Genomic DNA, 19,145 nt, shown 5'->3' with positions numbered 1-19,145 from the left:
GAAGAGGTCGCTGGTGAGACCAGTGAAGAAAGAAACACTTGCGTTTCTATAGCGCCTTTCAACACCACCGGACGTCCCAAAGTGCTTTACAGCCAATGAAGTACTTTTGAAGTGTAGTCACTGTTGTAATGTAGGAAATGCAGCAGTCAAATAGCGCACAGCAAGCTCCCACAAACAGCAATGTGATAATGACCAGATAATCTATCTTTTTGTTAACTCTGTTTCTCTCTCTACGGATGTTGCCTGGCCTGCTGAGTGTTTCCAGCATTTCCTGTTGTTATTTCAGATTTCCAGCATCCGCAGTATTTTGCTATTATCCTTTTGTTCCATTGATTGAGGGATAAACATTGGCTAGGACACCGGGGATATTTCCCCTGCTCTTTCCCACATTGCAACAGTGATTACACCTCAAACGTACTTCATTGGCTGTAAAGCACTTCAAGACGTCTGCTGGTCATGAAAGCACGATATAAATGCAAATCTTTCTTTCTCAAAATAGTGCCATGGGATCTTTTACATCCACCTGAGAGAGCAGACAGGGGCTCAGTTTAATGTCTCATCCGAAAGACGTCACCTCTGACAGTGCCTCAGTACTGCACTGGAGTGTCAGCCTGGATTTTTGCGCTCAATTCTCTGGAGTGGGACTTGAACCCACAACCTTACGCCTCAGAGGCAAGAGTGCTACCATAGAGTCATAGATTTATACAGCACAGAAAGGGGCCCTTCGGCCCATCGTGCCCGTGCCTGCCATCAAGCCCTGTCTAATCTAATCCCATTTTCCAGCACTTGGTCCGTAGCCTTGTATGCTATGGCGTTTCAAGTGCTCATCTAAATGCTTCTTGAATGTTGTGAGGGTTCCTGCCTCTACCACCCTTTCAGGCAGTGAGTTCCAGATTCCAACCACCCTCTGGGTTAAAAAGTTTTTCCTCAAATCCCCTCTAAACCTCCTGCCCCTTACCTTGAATCTATGCCCCCTTGTTATTGACCCCTCTGCTAAAAGGGGAAAAGTTCCTTTCTATCTACCCTATCTATGCCCCTCATAATTTTGTACACCTCAATCAGGTCCCCCCTCAGCCTTCCCTGCTCTAAGGAAAACAACCCCAGCCTGTCCAGTCTCTCTTCATAGCTGAAGCGCTCCAGCCCAGGTAACACCCTGGTGAATCTCTTCTGCACCCTCTCCAATGCAATCACATCCTTCCTATAGTGTGGCGACCAGAACTGCAAACAGTATTCCAGCTGTGGCCTAACTAGCATTTTGTACAGCTCCATCATAACCTCCCTGCTCTTATATTCTATGCCTCGGCTAATGAAGGCAAGTATCCCATATGCCTTCTTAACCACCCTATCTAGCTGTCCTGCTGCTCTCAGGGATCTGTGTACATGCACGCCAAGGTCCCGCTGATCCTCTGTCCTTCCTCGGGTCCTACCATTCATTGTGTATTCCCTTGTTAGTCCTCCCAAAATGCATCACCTCACACTTTTCAGGGTTAAATTCCATTTGCCACTGTGCTGCCCATCTAACCAACCCGTCTATATTTTCCTGTAGCCTGAGGCTTCCCTCCTCGCTATTTACCACTCCACCAATTTTCATGTCATCTGCGAACTTACTGATCATACCTCCTACATTCATATCTAAATCCTTAATGTACACTACAAACAGCAAGGGACCCAGCACCGATCCCTACGTTACACCAGTGGACACAGGCTTCCAGTCACAAAAACAACCTTCGACCATCACCCTCTGCCTCCTGCCACTAAGCCAATTTTGGATCCAATGTGCCAAATTGCCCTGGATCCCATGGGCTCTTACCTTCTTGACCAGTCTCCCATGTGGGACTTTGTCAAAAGCCTGACTGAAGTCCATGTAGACTACATCAACTGGACTGCCCTCATCCACACACCTAGTCACCCCCATTGAAAAATTCAGTCAAATTGGTTAGACATTATCTCCCCCTGACAAAGCCATGCTGACTATCCTTGATTAATCCTTGCCTCTCCAAGTGGAGACTAATTCTGTCCCTCAGAATTTTTTCCAATAATTTCCCTACCACTGATGTTCGGCTCACTGGCCTGTAATTCCCTGGTTTATCCCTACTACTACCCTTCTTGAATAATGGTACTACGTTAGCTGTTCTCCAGTCCTCTGGCACCTCCCCTGTGGTCAGAGAGGTTCTGAAAATTTGTGTCAGAGCCCCTGCAATCTCCTCCCTTGCCTCACACAGCAGGCTGGGATACATCTCGTCTGGGCCTGGGGGTTTATCCACTTTTAAGCCTGCTAAAACCACTAGTACCTCCTCCCTCTCAATACTAATTTGTTCAAGTATATCACAATCCCCCTTGCCTGATTTCTATGCCTGCATCGTCCTTCTCCATAGTGAACACAGATGCAAAATATTAATTTAAAACCTCACCTTCATCTTCTGGCTCTACACACAGATTGCCACTTTGGTCCCTAATGGGCTCTACTCTTTCCCTGGTTATCCTCTTGCCCTCAATATACTAATAAAACACCTTGGGATTTTCCTTTATTTTGCCTGCCAGTGTTTTTTCATGACCCCTCTTCGTTCTCCTAATTTCTTTTTTAAGTACCCCCCTGCACTTTCTATACTCCTTTAGGGCTTCCAGTGTTTTTAGTCCTTTGTACCTGCCAAAAGCCTCCCTTTTTTTCCTAATCCATTCTTGTATGTCCCTTGACATCCAGGGTTCCCTGGGCTTGTTGGTCCCACCCTTGACCTTTACAGGAACATGTTGGCGTTGTACTCTCTCTATTTCCTTTCTGAAAGACTCCCACTGCTCTGATGTGGATTTTCCTACAAGTAGTTGATCCCAGTCCACTTTGGCCAGATCCTGCCTTATCATATTAAAAATTGGCCTTCCCCCAATTTAGATCCTTTATTTCCGGTCCATCTTTGTCCTTTTCCATAACTACTTTAAATCTCACCGAATTATGGTCACTGTCACCAAAATGCTCTCCTACGAACCCTTCTACCACGTGCCCTGCTACATTCCCTCGAATTAGGTCCAGTACCGCCCCTCTCTTGTAGGACTTTCTACATGTTGGCTGAAAAAGCTCTCCTGGATGCACTTTAAGAATTCCACACCCTCTAAGCCTTTCACACTGACTATCCCAGTTAATATTGGGGAAGTTGAAATCCCCAACAATTACTACCCTATTATTTCTACACCTCTGAGATTTGCCGACATATCTGTTCCTCTATCTCCCCCTTACTGTATGGGGGCCTATAGTACACGCCCAGCAAAGTGCTTGCCCCCTTTTTGTTTTTAAGTTCTACCCATATGGCCTCATTAGAGGAACCTGCTAAGGTATCATCCCTCCTTATAGCAGAAATTGACTCCTTGATTAATATTACTAACCTGATTTTTGGTCAACTCTTGGCGTATTCACGTTTAATAAGTCTCCGGCAGAAGGAGTCGCTTCACTTGTACTGGTTCCTGGGGCCTGATCACCTTCCCCAGGAGCAGGGCCTTGACCCTGACTTTATTCACTTGTACTGGTTCCTGGGGCCTGATCACCTTCCCCAGGAGCAGGGCCTTGATTCTGGGGGTGTTTTATTGCACCGCATGGTGTACTTGAGAAGAGCCCCATCAGGGCGAGTGCGGGAGGGTCAGGGGGCGAGTGCGGGAGGGTCAGGGGGCGAGTGCGGGAGGGTCAGGGGGCGAGTGCGGGAGCGTCCATCTCCAGGACCAGTGTGTATCTGAGTCAATGGGACTCTCTCTGACCTTTCTCCCCGGTCCATCTCCAGGACCAGTGTGTATCTGAGTCATTGGGACTCTCTCTGACCTTTCTCCCCAGTCCATCTCCAGGACCAGTGTGTATCTGAGTCAATGGGACTCTCGCTGACCTTCTGCCCAGTCCATCTCCAGGACCAGTGTGTATCTGAGTCAATGGGACTCTCTCTGACCTTTCTCCCAATTCCATCTCCAGGACCAGTGTGTATCTGAGTCAATGGGAATCTCTGACCTTTCTCCCCAGTCCATCTCCAGGACCAGTGTGTATCTGAGTCAATGGGACTCTCTCAGACCTTTCTCCCCAGTCCATCTCCAGGACCAGAGTGTATCTGAGTCAATAGGTCCCTCTCTGACCTTTCTCCCCAGTCCATCTCCAGGACCAGTGTGTATCTGAGTCAATGGGACTTTCTCTTACCTTGTTCCACAGTCGATCTCTGGAAGCTCTTTGAATCGGAAGGGTTCTCTCCGGTTGGTGCTCTCACAATCCTGTGCTGGTTCACCTGCTGTCGTTCCTCAGTCTACAATCCCTGTTTACTTCGAGCTGAGCACCTTCCTCAATCACACCATCTCTCACCGGGACATCTAATTGTGGCAAAGCAGAAAATAAGAACAATATTGAAAGCGTGAAATAATATAATGTAGACTTGCAATCTGCTTACTAATAATTCAATTTCAAGGCCGAGTATTTGTTTGATTTTGTGCCTTTCCTCAGATCCCCAGTTGCGGGGCTGTGTGTTCAGTTTGGAGATTTTGCTCAGATCCCCAGTTGCCGGGCTGTGTGTTTAGTTTGGAGATTTTCCTCAGATCCCCAGTTGCGGGGCTGTGTGTTTAGTTTGGAGATTTTCCTCAGATCCCCAGTTGCGGGGCTGTGTGTTTAGTTTGGAGATTTTCCTCAGATCCCCAGTTGCGGGGTTGTGTGTTTAGTTTGGAGATTTTCCTCAGATCCCCAGTTGCGGGGCTGTGTGTTTAGTTTGGAGATTTTCCTCAGATCCCCAGTTGCGGGGCTGTGTGTTTAGTTTGGAGATTTTCCTCAGATCCCCAGTTGCGGGGCTGTGTGTTTAGTTTGGAGATTTTCCTCAGATCCCCAGTTGCGGGGCTGTGTGTTTAGTTTGGAGATTTTCCTCAGACCCCCAGTTGCGGGGCTGTGTGTTTAGTTTGGAGATTTTGCTCAGATCCCCAGTTGCCGGGCTGTGTGTTCAGTTTGGAGATTTTGCTCAGATCCCCAGTTGCGGGGCTGTGTGTTTAGTTTGGAGATTTTCCTCAGATCCCCAGTTGCAGGGCTGTGTGTTTAGTTTGGAGATTTTTCTCAGATCCCCAGTTGCGGGGTTGTGTGTTTAGTTTGGAGATTTTCCTCAGATCCCCAGTTGCGGGGCTGTGTGTTTAGTTTGGAGATTTTCCTCAGACCCCCAGTTGCGGGGCTGTGTGTTTAGTTTGGAGATTTTGCTCAGATCCCCAGTTGCCGGGCTGTGTGTTCAGTTTGGAGATTTTGCTCAGATCCCCAGTTGCCGGGCTGTGTGTTTAGTTTGGAGATTTTCCTCAGATCCCCAGTTGCCGGGCTGTGGGTTCAGTTTGGAGATTTTGCTCAGATCCCCAGTTGCCGGGCTGTGTGTTCAGTTTGGAGATTTTGCTCAGATCCCCAGTTGCGGGGCTGTGTGTTTAGTTTGGAGATTTTCCTCAGATCCCCAGTTGCGGGGCTGTGTGTTTAGTTTGGAGATTTTCCTCAGATCCCCAGTTGCGGGGTTGTGTGTTTAGTTTGGAGATTTTACTCACTGTGAATTTCCGGCTTCCTGAGACTCCCCCATTCTCACTGCTCTGGACGGAAATGCGCCATTTTCTGTGCGGAGTTACTAACCGGAGCGGTGACCCTGTGAGCCTCCCTCGCTGTGATCTAAACTCGGGGCTGAGCAGCCGCTGTCGGGCCGAGTTCCCTCAGTCACAGAGCGGGCCCTGTAATCCGGGCAACCAGCCTGTTTCTGAACGGCCGGCGCCGCCCGGCCCAGCACACAGCAAACCCAGGATCAGCAGGGGAGCGGCACTGCGCCTGCTCGGGAGAGAGAGAGAGAAAGGGAGCGGCACTGCGCATGCGCGGGAGAGAGAGAGAGAGAGCGAGCGAGAGAGAGAGAGAGAGAACGGGAGCGGCACTGCGCCTGCGCCGAAGGGAGAGAGAACGGGAGCGGCACTGCGCCTGCGCCGGAGGGAGCGAGAAAGGTAGCGGCACTGCGCCTGCGCCTGCGGGCAAGGGAGCGGCACTGCGCCTGCGCGAGAGAAAGAGGCAAGGGAGCGGCACTGCGCCTGCGTGGGAGGGCAAGGAGCGGCACTGCGCCTGCGTGGGAGCGCAAGGAGCGGCACTGCGCCTGCGTGAGGGCAAGGAGCGGCACTGCGCCTGCGTGAGAGGGCAAGGAGCGGCACTGCGCCTGCGTGAGTGGGCAAGGAGCGGCACTGCGCCTGCGTGAGAGGGCAAGGAGCGGCACTGCGCCTGCGCCGGAGTGAGAGCAAGGGAGCGTCACTGCGACTGTGCGGGAGAGAGAGAATTGATCCAACTCCACATACCGGGATGGATCCGAGAGAGAGAACGAGGTGCCTGAAGTCTGATACTCACCTTTAAAACCAGCTCTTAATGCAGGGACAGGTGGGAACTTCAGTTACTATTTGAAGTATTTAAAAATTAACCAGAGCTGCAATTCTGGTTAGATCCTGTCTCCCAAATAAAAAGGGAATGTTTGTATGGGTCAGGGTGTATATCGTTCTCCCTATGGAATTATTGTCCCAATAAGGAATGGTAGCCGCTCACTCACTTTATACTCGGTTCTTAACATCCGTTCATATTCGGCTCTCCTAACAACGTGTTCATTGAGTGCTGCGCTCACGTTAGGGTTCCGTGTGTTTTGTTTTTCTCTGAAGCCAGTCCTCATCTATATTGAATCACTGATCTGAATATTCGCTCACAGCAAGCCCGCTGCAGTGTTTCTGGATCTGGATTTCTACATGTTGGACAGACAGTTTACCGAAAATGGCTAAATAGTAAGCAGCCCTTTCACAGATACAGTGGGTGGCTCTGAAAAGAGCCTTTGGGTTATTAGATTGAATCTTGTCCACTTTACTTGCTCTTGGAGCTGGCAGTGCTGGTTTTCTTGGGAAGCAGCACCGCCTGGATATTAGGCAGTACCCCGCCCTGAGCAATGGTCACCTTTCCCAGCAGCTTGTTGAGCTCCTTGTCGTTGCGGATGGCCAGCTGCAGGTGTCTGGGGATGATGCGGGTCTTCTTGTTGTCGTGGGCCGCGTTGCCGGCCAGCTCCAGGATTTCAGCGGTCAGATACTCGAGCACAGCAGCCATGTAGACCAGAGCTCCGGCACCCACACGTTCAGCGTAGTTGCCCTTTCGCAGGAGCCTGTGAACACGGCCCACAGGGAACTGCAGTCCGGCCCGGGATGAGCGGGATTTGGCCTTGGCCCGAGCTTTACCGCTGGTTTTTCCTCTTCCAGACATTTCCAAAATCCACTCGTTGAAAGAAATAATGATAAACTCCGCCCACATCTGCCGCCCTTCTACCTTCTGGAGGAATGCAGACAGCAAACTTGTGATTGGTCGCTCTGTGGTGAATTCCATTGGTGTTTTCCGGTGACCAATCACAGTCTGTTTTTCCGCCAATGGCAAGTGTGTGGAAATAACTGTCCTCAACAGTCAGACCGCCAACGATTTTTAATTTCAAAAACCCCACCAATATTTTCCTAACCCAGCGAATTAAGTTAATAAATTAACTATTAGCCAAAGATTTCCGGACAATTTTTTATTCCTTTTGTCTTCTTCCATCTCTCCCATGCAAATTCCAGGCTGTTACAATCAGGATTAATTCCGGGTTCAATAGCGAACTTTAACGGGTGGGATTAAATCCCCATTGATTCTGTAACGGGACACATTCCAGCTCAATCTCTGTAAAAGTGAGGATTCAGATTATCGAGTGATCCTTTGCGCAGGCGCTGCTGCGGGAGTGAAACCAGATCTGGGAGTCCTGCTGTGAGAAGAGAAGAGGGACAGAGTGTTCAAACTGACCGCGTTCTGGTCTCTAAGAAACCCCATTCTGGGTTGTTACACTGCAGGAAGTCTCGGGTTAATAAAAGGATTGACTCCCAACTGGCATTGAAAAAAATGAAAATGTTTTTGCAGAGATTGAGGTGACTGAAATCAGAGTCTCATCTCGAAAACAAGCTTTTAATTTGTCGGAAGGCGCTGCAAGTGAATGGGTCTGAGATCAAAGGGAAAGAGCGATCAGGGACCGTGTTTGTACTTTACTGGACGGGAAATACAACGGCGACGCTAAGGTCGATCCAGGCAGTGAAAGTGCTTATCTGAGAATTCAAAACTAAATCTACGGCTGGAACTTCAAACGTTCTCAAACACACTTGTTACGGAAATAATTACAGTAAATTGTGTCTAAAGAGAGATGAGTTTGTGTAGCTCTTTCAGAGAGATTGTGGGTAGCTCTTAAAAGAGCCGTTGTGTTTTGGGTTTGTTCTTTCAGGACAGCGTGGAGTTTTACTTGGAGCTGGTGTATTTGGTCACCGCCTTTGTCCCTTCCGACACGGTGTGCTTGGCCAGCTCCCCGGGCAGCAGCAGGCGCACGGCGGTCTGGATCTCCCGGGAGCTGATGGTGTGCCGCTTGTTGTAATGGGCCAGGCGGGAAACCTCACCCGCGATGCGCTCAAAAATCTCATTCACAAATGAGTTCATGATGCCCATGGCCTTGGAGGAGATGCCGGTGTCGGGGTGAACCTGCTTCATCACTTTGTAGATGTAGATGGAGTAACTCTCCTTCCTCGACTTTCTGCGCTTCTTGCCGCCCTTCGCTGCCGGTTTACTGACGGTTTTCTTGGCGCCCTTCTTGGCAACTGGTTTCTTTTCATCAGCCATTCTCAAACTCGATTTCAGACACAAAACGACGCAAACCCGCGCCGGGCTCGGAATATATAGGCAGCCCCACAGTCCTATGCTAATGAGGGATGGGTGAAGGCAATGGTTGTGATTGGCTGCTGAAGAGTGATGTCAAATTCCATTGTTCTGCATCTCTATGATTGGCTTCTTTATGTATCCAATCAGATTGAGATTTTGTCACCAGCACGCCCCCTGTAGTCAGAAAGGTAATTGCAAGAGCATATATCCATGCACCAATTCCCAGACCATTATCTGGGGTCCCAAGCACTTCTTCCGGACGAGACAGCAATTTAGATGTACTTCCTCCAACCAGTGCACTATATTCATGTCTTGCAGTGTGGTCTCCACCACTTTAGTTCAGTATCTGCCCGTCTCTAGTACTGTGAGTGTGTGTATTGGAATAGTTCTGTATTATTCAGTCTCTGGTGATTTATGTAAGTGTTGGAATCATTACCAATCTCAGTCTCTGTTACAGTATGTGCGTGTGGGATCCATTCATTTCCTGTCCGTCACTGATACCATGTGTTAGGGTGGGACTCCATCTGTATCCGTCAGACTCTGGTACCGTGTGTCAGTGTTGGAATTCATTCAGAATCTGTCATTCTCTGGTAGTGTATGTGTGTGTGACATTAATTTTGTATCTGTCTGTCACTGGGATGTGCGAGTTTGAGATTCATTCTGTATCTGTCATTCACTGGGATGGTGTGCATGTCTAAGATTAATTCTGGATCTGTCAGTCTCTGGTACTGAGTGTAGTGTGGGATTCATTCCGTATCTGTCATTCACTGGGATGTTGTGCAAGTCTAAGATGTCAGTCCCTGGTACTGAGTGTGAGTTTCATTCTGTATTTGTCAGTCTCTGGGACTGCATGTTAGTGTCATATTAGTGCTGAATCTGTCAGTCTCTCGTACTGTCTTTCACCGAAGAATTCCGCATGTATCTGCTACTTACTCGGTTTATGAAAGTGGGATTCTTACTGCATCTATCAGACTCTGGCACTTGATGTTAGTTTGAAATTAATTCCATTTCTGCTAGTATCTGCTACTGTATCAGAGTGTGGGACTGAATCTATTTGTAAATCAATTATCCACCTCCAGCTATCTGCAACCGCCAATTTCAAACCGTTTATTGACAGTAGAACCGAAACACAGCGCGCCGCACAAACCCTTACAGACTCGGGCTTCATATTCAAGGGTTCCCTGAAACCAGAATATTTTAAGTAAGATCCTGTTACAATTAACAATCGGTAATATTCCCGCCTATATACAGTCCCTTCGATCACAAGTCGACCCGTCTCCTTCCATGTCAATCTCTGACCTTATTCCATCTCCCCACACTTCCCCTCACAGACGGGTTCAGCAGTTTACAAACACCTTATTCCAGTTGATTTGGAGAATCTCATGTGTTGGGGTTCGAGTTGTGATGTGGGGTATCTCCGCCAGTGTCAGCGTCTCACAGAGACTTTCACCCTGAACCTGTGAACTGAAAATGACCATGAACTGAGACTGGAGTCGAACACCCCCCCAGTTAGAGTGAGGCCCGGACATCCCATTCTCTCTCTGTTTTATTGCAGACACTGGGGGAGGGGTGGGTGCAGCGAAAATCAGCGAGTCACCAGGGAGCCGGGGTTCATTTGAAATGATTTCAATCTGGAATCTGAGCCCGGCCCCGGGACAAGGATCATATGATTCCGCAATCACCTCTTTTTGGAAAGACATGGGTGGCTCTGAGAAGAGCCTTTGGGTTCAGATGTTTACAAGTTGTTGTTAGATCCATGTGTTAATGGAGACACGGAATGCAGGAGTTGATTTAAAAAGTGTTTACTGAACAAAGTCTGGAGGTGAACTAACTACACAAGACGCTATACAGGCTTATATACCCGAGTGGTTACTACTGGTACTACAGTATACAGGGGCTTCAAAAACATAGTTCCTCTTAAAGGTACATACACTACAGTTGTCCTTTTTATTTTCTTTTGCTCGCTGCTTTCTGAGACTTTGCTGATTTGGGCTTGGCCTTGGGTTTTTCCACCTTCTTGGCCGCCTTCACCTTTCTGCCTGTGGCCTTCTTGGGGCTCTTGGGCTTCTTCACCACCACCTTCTTCCCAGCCGCCGCTTTCGCTGTCTTTTTAGACGTTGCTGCCTTCTTGGTGATTGTTTTCTTGGCTGCTGGTTTCTTGGCTGGAGATTTCTTGGCTGCTGGTTTCTTGGCTGGAGATTTCTTGGCTGCTGGTTTCTTGGCTGGAGATTTCTTGGCTGCTGGTTTCTTGGCTGGAGATTTCTTGGCTGCCGGTTTCTTTACTGCAGATTTCTTGGCTGCTGGTTTCTTCACCTTCTTTCCCTCTTTCCGCTGGGATTCCTTCTTAGCAAGCCTGAAGGAACCCGTGGCGCCCGTGCCCTTGTTCTGCTCAAGGGAGCCGTTTCCCACTTTCATCTTGATACTTAACCTGATCTGGGACCGGAGCTTCAGCACGTCGACGCCGTTGGCAGCCAGAGCCTTCTTTATCGCAACCAGGGACATCCCCTTGCGATCGCTGCCACTCGCCACAACCTTGAGTTTCTGTTCGCCCAACGTGGGACCGGCTGGCTTGGAGTGGGGAGCCGCCTTCTTCTTCTTGCTGGGAGCCTTGGTTTGAGCGGCGGCAGCAGGAGGAGCCATTTTGGCGGCTGCAGTCTCGGTCATGTCGGCGACTCTGTAGAAAATCTCTCTGACAGTCAGAGCTGGGTCAGAAATGAAACGAGAGGCGGCGGCACAGAGCAACTTAAAGGCAGCGAGCGGACGGGGTGGAGACACCCTGCTGTCAGCTCCCGGCCCCTCCAGCCTCTCTCTGTTTCTCTCTCCTCATTAACTCTCCGATTACAATTAAACTCGGGCACTCCACATTCCCAGATTGGTCTCTTTCTGTCTCGAAGACCGGGATGTTTGCTGTCGAGAAAGTTTCATCAGAATTCAAGACAGCAATTTCGATTTAAAACCGTTTCTTTGCTGCACTGATCGCGCTCTCTCACCCGATCGCGGACATGTTCACTGTTTTTCGACTGAAATTTGAAATCAACTAAAACTTCACATTTAATTCCCACATCAGGGGGGAGCAGGGCGATCCTATGACAGGGAAATCTTTGAATTTTACACAAGAGGGTCTCTGAAATCCGGCGATGAGAGCGGGCACACAAACACAGTGACATTAGTCTAACCCGCCCGCCCCTTTAACATACTCTCGCTGACACAATGTTCACTCTGCTCATTCACAGCACAATCTGTTCCCAGATTTACAGTTCACAGGACAGGTTTTCCTCTCCGCTCGGCCTGTGCTGCCGATTCTCGGGGTTAGTTGGAGTTTCCCAGCTCAGTCAGTGTTAAACACTCTTGAGGCCGGCGCTCCTCACAGTGTCTGTTCCCCAGATTCAGGGGCAGGAGCCAATCACAGCTCTGGCTGTGTTCACCCATATCTGGTTTGAAGGTATTATATTGTTCGCAGGCAGGAATAAGTTTGATTTATATGAAAATAGAAATGATGATCTCACCGCCTCTCTCTGTCTCTCTCTCCCCAAAACTGAGGAACAGAACAGAGCAACTGGTGTCCTGTGCATTCCATTCTCAACACCCAGAGACAGCAACCAGAGAGAGAGAGACTATCAGTCTGAATGGTCGTACTCTGAGCCAAGCGGTCCACGCAGTCTGTTACCGAGATTTAGAGGCAGGAACATGTCACAGTTTGGCTGTGTGGATCCTAGCCTGCTTTTAGATGATAGTATTATTCACAGAAATAGTGAAACATTCTGTTCACCACACATGCCTTGAACTTGGTTTCAATAGACCAAAAACTGAGAGGTTCAGCATCGATCCAGATATAACAGGCAGGGCTGGGGGATAGAGGGACTGGGGATTGATCCTGTACACAAGGCACAGAGAAAGACACAGGGGGTGACAGTCACACAGGCCCGGGAACTTGTCTGGTATCTGTCGCCTACTCACCCACCGGAGACAGGCAGAGGCTGATTAAACTCCCCACTCAGCAGCAGTTCAGTGTCAGAGATTGACAGAACCTGTTCCTCTCCATCCTTCCATACAGTATGGGGAAACAAATCGCTCTGAGGGACAGGATTCGCATCACTCTCACACTCACCGGCAGCAACTGACGTGTGTCCAGGGTTGCTTTCCCCTCTCCTAATATCTCCTTATCTGTCTCGGTGACAATGTTTCTTTGATAACGCTCCTTTCAAGCTCATTGGGACGATTTATTCATTTAAATGTGCTATATAAGTTCAAAGTGTTTTTTTTGCTGTTGCTTCTTTTAATTTGCGTCAGGAGAGAGGTCTGAGCATGCGTGATAAACACTTGCCTGCTCCTCCCCCTCTCTCCACACTGTTTAAAGCGACAGGAAGGATCCTGCAAGCTCCCCTCCCCAAGCTCTGCCAGCGGGGGCCGTTTCCTCTGTGCTCGGCTGAAGATTGCTGACCACATCAGGGAGTGGAGATAGCACGGGCCCGAGTAAGGGAACAAACAGCAGCCTCCTCACAGCAGCACATCGCACTAGGACTGTGTCCGCAGATGGGCTTTGTGTCGGGTAAGTTCAGCGGCAGTCGGGGCTGTTTGTACGAGACAGATTGAAGCAGGAAATATTTCCGGAACATGGAGTGAGTGGGGGAAGGGAGAGGCCATTCTCGGGCTGTGTGTGTACAGTGTAAGGTAACATAGGAAGTAAATCACCTCGCTGCAGTCATCAGCGAACATCCCCATTTCTGACCTCTTGTTGGAGGGAAGGTCGTTGATGAAGCAGCTGAAGATGGTTGGGCCTAGGACACTGCCCTGAGGAACTCCTGCAGCGATGTCTTGGGGCTGAGATGATTGACCTTCAATCACCACAGCCAATCTTCCTTTGTGCTAGGTATGACTCCAGCCAGTGGAGGTTCCTCCCCGCCCCCCCCCCACCGATTCCCATTGACTTCAGTTTTACTAGGGCTCCTTGATGCCACAGTTGGTCAAATGCAGCCTTGATGCCGAGGGCAGTCACTCTCACCTCCCCTTCACCTGACGAAGGAGCAGCGCTCCGAAAGCTTGTGATTTCAAATAAAACTGTTGGACTATAACCTGGTGTTGTGTGACTTCTTACATTTGCCCCTCACCTCTGGTATTCAGCTCCTTTGTCCATGTTTGGACCAAGGCTGTAATGAGGTTGGGAGCCGAACTGTCTTGGCGGAACCCAAACTGGGCATCATTGAGCAGGTTATTGGTGAGTAAGTGCTGCTTGATAGCACTGTCGATGAGACCTTCTATCACTTTGCTGATCATTGAGGGTAGACTGATGGGGCGGTAATTGGCCAGGTTAGATTTGTCCTGCTTTTTGTGGACAGGACATACCTGGGCAGTTTTCCACATTGTCGGATAGATGCCAGCGTTGTAGCTGTACTGGAACAGCTTGGCTAGAGGCGCGGCTAGTTGTCAGGTGTTTGCTGTATCCAGTATGCTCAACCCTTTCTTGAAATCAGGTGGAGTGAATGGAATGGGCTGGTGACACAGGCTGGAGGGGCTGAATGGCCTCCTCCTGATAATATGTTCCGATGTAGTCCTCCCACCACTGGGAGCGATAGTGATGCGTTCGTGCGACATCGCTCTCCCGCGCAGGTGCAATACCACTCCCTTTCTCTCTCCCGCGCAGGCGCTGTGACGCAGACTTGCACTCCTGCACAGGCGCAGTGCCGCTCCTTGCACTCCGGCGCAGGCGCAGTGCCGCTCCCTTACTCTTTCCCGTGCAGGCGCAGTGCCGCTCCCTTTCTCTCTTCCACGCAGGCGCAGTGCCGCTCCTTGCACTCCGGCGCAGGCACAGTTCCGCTCTCTTACGCACTCCCGCGCAGGCGCAGTGCCGCTCCCTTTCTCTCTTCCACGCAGGCGCAGTGCCGCTCCTTGCACTCCAGCGCAGGCACAGTTCCGCTCTCTTACGCACTCCCGCGCAGGCGCAGTGCCGCGCCCTTCCGCGCAGGCGCAGTGCCGCTCCCTTTTTCTTTCTCTCTCTCTCTCTCTCGCAGGCGCAGTGGCGCTCCCTTGCTTTCTCTATCTCTCTCTCTCCCGCGCAGGCGCAGTGGCGCTCCCCTGCCCTCCCGTGCAGGCGCAGTGCCGCTCCCTTTCTCGCCCTCCGGCACAGGCGCAGTGCCGTCCCTTTCTCTCTCTCTCTCTCTCCCGCGCAGGCGCAGTGCTGCTCCCCTGCTGATCATGGGTTTGATGTGTGCTGGGCCGGTCAGAAACAGGCTTGTTGCCCGGGTTACAGGGCCTGTTCTGTGACTGAGGGAACTCGGCTCCATTCAGCACCCGGCCCGACAACGGCTGCTCAGCCCCGAGTTTAGATCACAGCGAGGGAGGGTCACAGGGTCACCACTCCGGGCAGTAACTCCGCACAGAAAATGGCGCATTTCCGCCCAGAGCAGTGAGAATGGGGGAGTCTCAGGAGGCCGGAAATTTAGTGAGGAAAATCTCCAAACTAAGCACACAGCCCCGCAACTGGGGATCTGAGGAAAATCTCCAAACTAAACACACAGCCCCGCAACTGGGGATCTGAGGAAAATCTCCAAACTAAACACACAGCCCCGCAACTGGGGATCTGAGGAAAATCTCCAAACTAAACACACAGCCCCGCAACTGGGGATCTAAGGAAAATCTCCAAACTAAACACACAGCCCCGCAACTGGGGATCTGAGGAAAATCTCCAAACTACACACACAGCCCCGCAACTAGGGATCTAAGGAAAATCTCCAAACTAAACACACAGCCCCGCAACTGGGGATCTGAGGAAAATCTCCAAACTAAACACACAGCCCCGCAACTGGGGATCTGAGGAAAATCTCCAAACTAAGCACACAGCCCCGCAACTGGGGATCTGAGGAAAATCTCCAAACTAAACACACAGCCCCGCAACTGGGGATCTGAGGAAAATCCCCAAACTAAACACACAGCCCCGCAACTGGGGATCTGAGGAAAATCTCCAAACTACACACACAGCCCCGCAACTGGGGATCTGAGGAAAATCCCCAAACTAAACACACAGCCCCGCAACTGGGGATCTGAGGAAAATCTCCAAACTAAACACACAGCCCCGCAACTGGGGATCTGAGGAAAGGCACAAAATCAAACAAATACTCGGCCTTGAAATTGAATTATTAGTAAGCAGATTAAAAGTCTACATTATATTATTTCACGTTTTCAATATTGTTCTTATTTTCTGCTTTGCCACAATTAGATGTCCCGGTGAGAGATGGTGTGATTGAGGAAGGTGCTCAGCTCGAAGTAAACAGGGATTGTAGACTGAGGAACAACAGCAGATGAACCAGCACAGGATTGTGAGAGCACCAACCGGAGAGAACCCTTCCGATTCAAAGAGCTTCCAGAGATCGACTGTGGAACAAGGTCAAAGAGAGTCCCATTGACTCAGATACACACTGGTCCTGGAGATGGACTGGGGAGAATGGTCAGAGAGAGTCCCAATGACTCAGATACACACTGGTCCTGGAGATGGACTGGGGAGAAAGGTCAGAGATTCCCATTGACTCAGATACACACTGGTCCTGGAGATGGACTTGGGAGAAAGGTCAGAGAGAGTCCCATTGACTCAGCTACACACTGGTCCTGGAGATGGACTGGGGAGAAAGGTCAGAGAGAGTCCCATTGACTCAGATACACTCTGGTCCTGGAGATGGACTGGGGAGAAAGGTCAGAGTCCCATTGACTCCGATACACACTGGTCCTGGAGATGCACTGGGGGGAAAGGTCAGAGAGAGTCCCATTGACTCAGATACAAACTGGTCCTGGAGATGGACTGGGGAAATAGGTCAGAGAGAGTCCCGTTGACTCAGATACACACTGGTCCTGGAGATGGACTGTGGAGAAAGGTCAGAGAGAGTCCCATTGACTCAGATACACACTGGTCCTGGAGATGGACGCTCCCGCACTCGCACCCTGACCCTCCCGCACTCGCCCCCTGACCCTCCCGTACGCGCCCCCTGACCCTCCCGCACGCGCCCCCTGACCCTCCCGCACGCGCCCCCTGACCCTCCCGCACGCGCCCCCTGACCCCCCCGCACGCGCCCCCTGACCCCCCCGCACGCGCCCCCTGACCCCCCCGCACTCGCCCTGATGGGGCTCTTCTCAAGTACACCATGCGGTGCAATAAAACACCCCCAGAATCAAGGCCGTGCTCCTGGGGAAGGTGAACAGGCCACAGGAACCAGTACAAGTGAATAAAGTCAGGGTCAAGGCCCTGCTCCTGGGGAAGGTGATCAGGCCCCAGGAACCAGTACAAGTGAAGCGACTCCTTCTCCCGGAGACTTATTAAACGTGAATACGCCAAGAGTTGACCAAAAATCAGGTTAGTAATATTAATCAAGGAGTCAATTTCTGCTATAAGGAGGGATGATACCTTAGCAGGTTCCTCTAATGAGGCCATATGGGTAGAACTTAAAAACAAAAAGGGGGCAAGCACTTTGCTGGGAGTGTACTATAGGCCCCCATACAGTAAGGGGGAGATAGAGGAACAGATATGTCGGCAAATCTCAGAGGTGTAGAAATAATAGGGTAGTAATTGTTGGGGATTTCAACTTCCCCAATATTAACTGGGATAGTCAGAGTGTGAAAGGCTTAGAGGGTGTGGAATTCTTAAAGTGCATCCAGGAGAGCTTTTTCAGCCAACATGTAGAAAGTCCTACAAGAGAGGGGCGGTACTGGACCTAATTCGAGGGAATGTAGCAGGGCACGTGGTAGAAGGGTTAGTAGGTGAGCATTTTGGTGACAGTGACCATAATTCGGTGAGATTTAAAGTAGTTATGGAAAAGGACAAAGATGGACTGGAAATAAAGGATCTAAATTGGGGGAAGGCCGATTTTTAATATGATAAGGCAGGATCTGGCCAAAGTGGACTGGGATCAACTACTTGTAGGACAATCCACATCAGAGCAGTGGGAGTCTTTCAGAAAGGAAATAGAGAGAGTACAACGCCAACATGTTCCTGTAAAGGTCAAGGGTGGGACCAACAAGCCCAGGGAACCCTGGATGTCAAGGGACATACAAGAATGGATTAGGAAAAAAAGGGGGGCTTTTGGCAGATACAAAGGACTAAAAACACTGGAAGCCCTAGAGGAGTATAGAAAGTGCAGGGGGGTACTTAAAAAAGAAATTAGGAGAACGAAGAGGGGTCATGAAAAAACACTGGCAGGCAAAATAAAGGAAAATCCCAAGGTGTTTTATTAGTATATTAAGGGCAAGAGGATAACCAGGGAAAGAGTAGAGCCCATTAGGGACCAAAGTGGCAATCTGTGTGTAGAGCCAGAAGATGAAGGTGAGGTTTTAAATTAATATTTTGCATCTGTGTTCACTATGGAGAAGGACGATGCAGGCATAGAAATCAGGCAGGGGGGATTGTGATATACTTGAACAAATTAGTATTGAGAGGGAGGAGGTACTAGTGGTTTTAGCGGGCTTAAAAGTGGATAAACCCCCAGGCCCAGACGAGATGTATCCCAGGCTGCTGTGTGAGGCAAGGGAGGAGATTGCAGGGGCTCTGACACAAATTTTCAGAACCTCTCTGGCCACAGTGGAGGTGCCGGAGGACTGGAGGACAGCTAACGTAGTACCATTATTCAACAAGGGTAGTAGGGATAAACCAGGGAATTACAGGCCAGTGAGCCTAACATCAGTGGTAGGGAAATTATTGGAAAAAATTCTGAGGGACAGAATTAGTCTCCACTTAGCGAGGCAAGGATTAATCAAGGATAGTCAGCATGGCTTTGTCAGGGGGAGATCATGTCTAACCAATTTGATTGAATTTTGAGAGGGGGTGACTAGGTGTGTGGATGAGGGTAGTGCAGTTGATGTAGTCTACATGGACTTTAGTAAGGCTTTTGACAAAGTCCCACATGGGAGATTGGTCAAGAAGGTAAGAACCCATGGGATCCAGGGCAATTTGGCACATTGGATCCAAAATTGGCTTAGTGGCAGGAGGTAGAGGGTGATGGTTGAAGGTTGTTTTTGTGACTGGAAGCCTGTGTCCAGTGGTGTACCGCAGGGATCGGTGCTGGGTCCTTTGCTGTTTGTCGTGTACATTAATGATTTAGATATGAATGTAGGCGGTATGATCAGTAAGTTCGCAGATGACACAAAAATTGGTGGAGTGGTAAATAGCAAGGAGAGAAGCCTCAGGCTACAGGACGATATAGACGGGTTGGTCAGATGGGCAGAACAGTGGCAAATGGAATTTAACCCTGAAAAGTGTGAGGTGATGCATTTTGGGAGGACTAACAAGGCAAGGGAATACACAATGAATGGTAGGACCCTAGGAAGGACAGAGGATCAGAGGGACCTTGGTGTGCATGTACATAGATCCCTGAAGGCAGCAGGACAGGTGGATAAGGTGGTTAAAAAGGCATATGGGATACTTGGTTTCAATAGCCGAGGCATAGAATATAAGAGCAGGGAGGTTATG

The 19,145-nt window shown here is 49.8% G+C and overlaps 4 protein-coding genes across 4 annotated transcripts in view; all 4 read right to left on the bottom strand.

Moving 5' to 3' along the window:
* The window catches only part of LOC147083625 (uncharacterized), a 33,930-nt gene that overhangs the window by 5,739 nt on the left and 9,046 nt on the right, over positions 1–19,145 (bottom strand). The window lies entirely within an intron of this gene.
* Positions 4,168–7,363, bottom strand: LOC147083628 (histone H2A type 2-C-like). Its single transcript, XM_085980161.1, has 2 exons — positions 6,546–7,363; positions 4,168–4,332 (listed from the first exon to the last, which is right to left on the bottom strand). The coding sequence occupies exon 1, from the start codon at positions 7,355–7,357 to the stop codon at positions 6,848–6,850; it is 510 nt and encodes a 169-aa protein (XP_085836287.1). The 5' UTR covers positions 7,358–7,363; the 3' UTR covers positions 4,168–4,332; positions 6,546–6,847.
* On the bottom strand, positions 8,239–8,762 carry LOC147083627 (histone H2B-like). The gene has a single exon (XM_085980168.1). The coding sequence runs from the start codon at positions 8,657–8,659 to the stop codon at positions 8,285–8,287; it is 375 nt and encodes a 124-aa protein (XP_085836294.1). The 5' UTR covers positions 8,660–8,762; the 3' UTR covers positions 8,239–8,284.
* Positions 10,485–11,471, bottom strand: LOC147083626 (histone H1-like). Its single transcript, XM_085980167.1, has one exon. It carries the CDS (start codon positions 11,360–11,362, stop codon positions 10,646–10,648), a length of 717 nt encoding a protein of 238 aa, XP_085836293.1. The 5' UTR covers positions 11,363–11,471; the 3' UTR covers positions 10,485–10,645.

The sequence above is a fragment of the Somniosus microcephalus genome, unplaced genomic scaffold (genome assembly GCF_052327205.1).
Source record: "Somniosus microcephalus isolate GS21.2 unplaced genomic scaffold, FLI_Smic_1.0 scaffold58, whole genome shotgun sequence".
Classification (NCBI taxonomy): Eukaryota; Metazoa; Chordata; class Chondrichthyes; order Squaliformes; family Somniosidae; genus Somniosus; species Somniosus microcephalus.
The sequence above is the reverse complement of the archived record's forward strand: the minus strand, read 5'-3'. Positions and strand labels throughout refer to the sequence as shown.

Coding starts and splice junctions, on each gene's coding strand:
- LOC147083627 (XM_085980168.1), bottom strand. CDS start 8,659: ATGGCTGATGAAAAGAAACCAGTTGCCAAGAAGGGCGCCAAGAAAACC.
- LOC147083626 (XM_085980167.1), bottom strand. CDS start 11,362: ATGACCGAGACTGCAGCCGCCAAAATGGCTCCTCCTGCTGCCGCCGCT.
- LOC147083628 (XM_085980161.1), bottom strand. CDS start 7,357: ATGGAATTCACCACAGAGCGACCAATCACAAGTTTGCTGTCTGCATTC.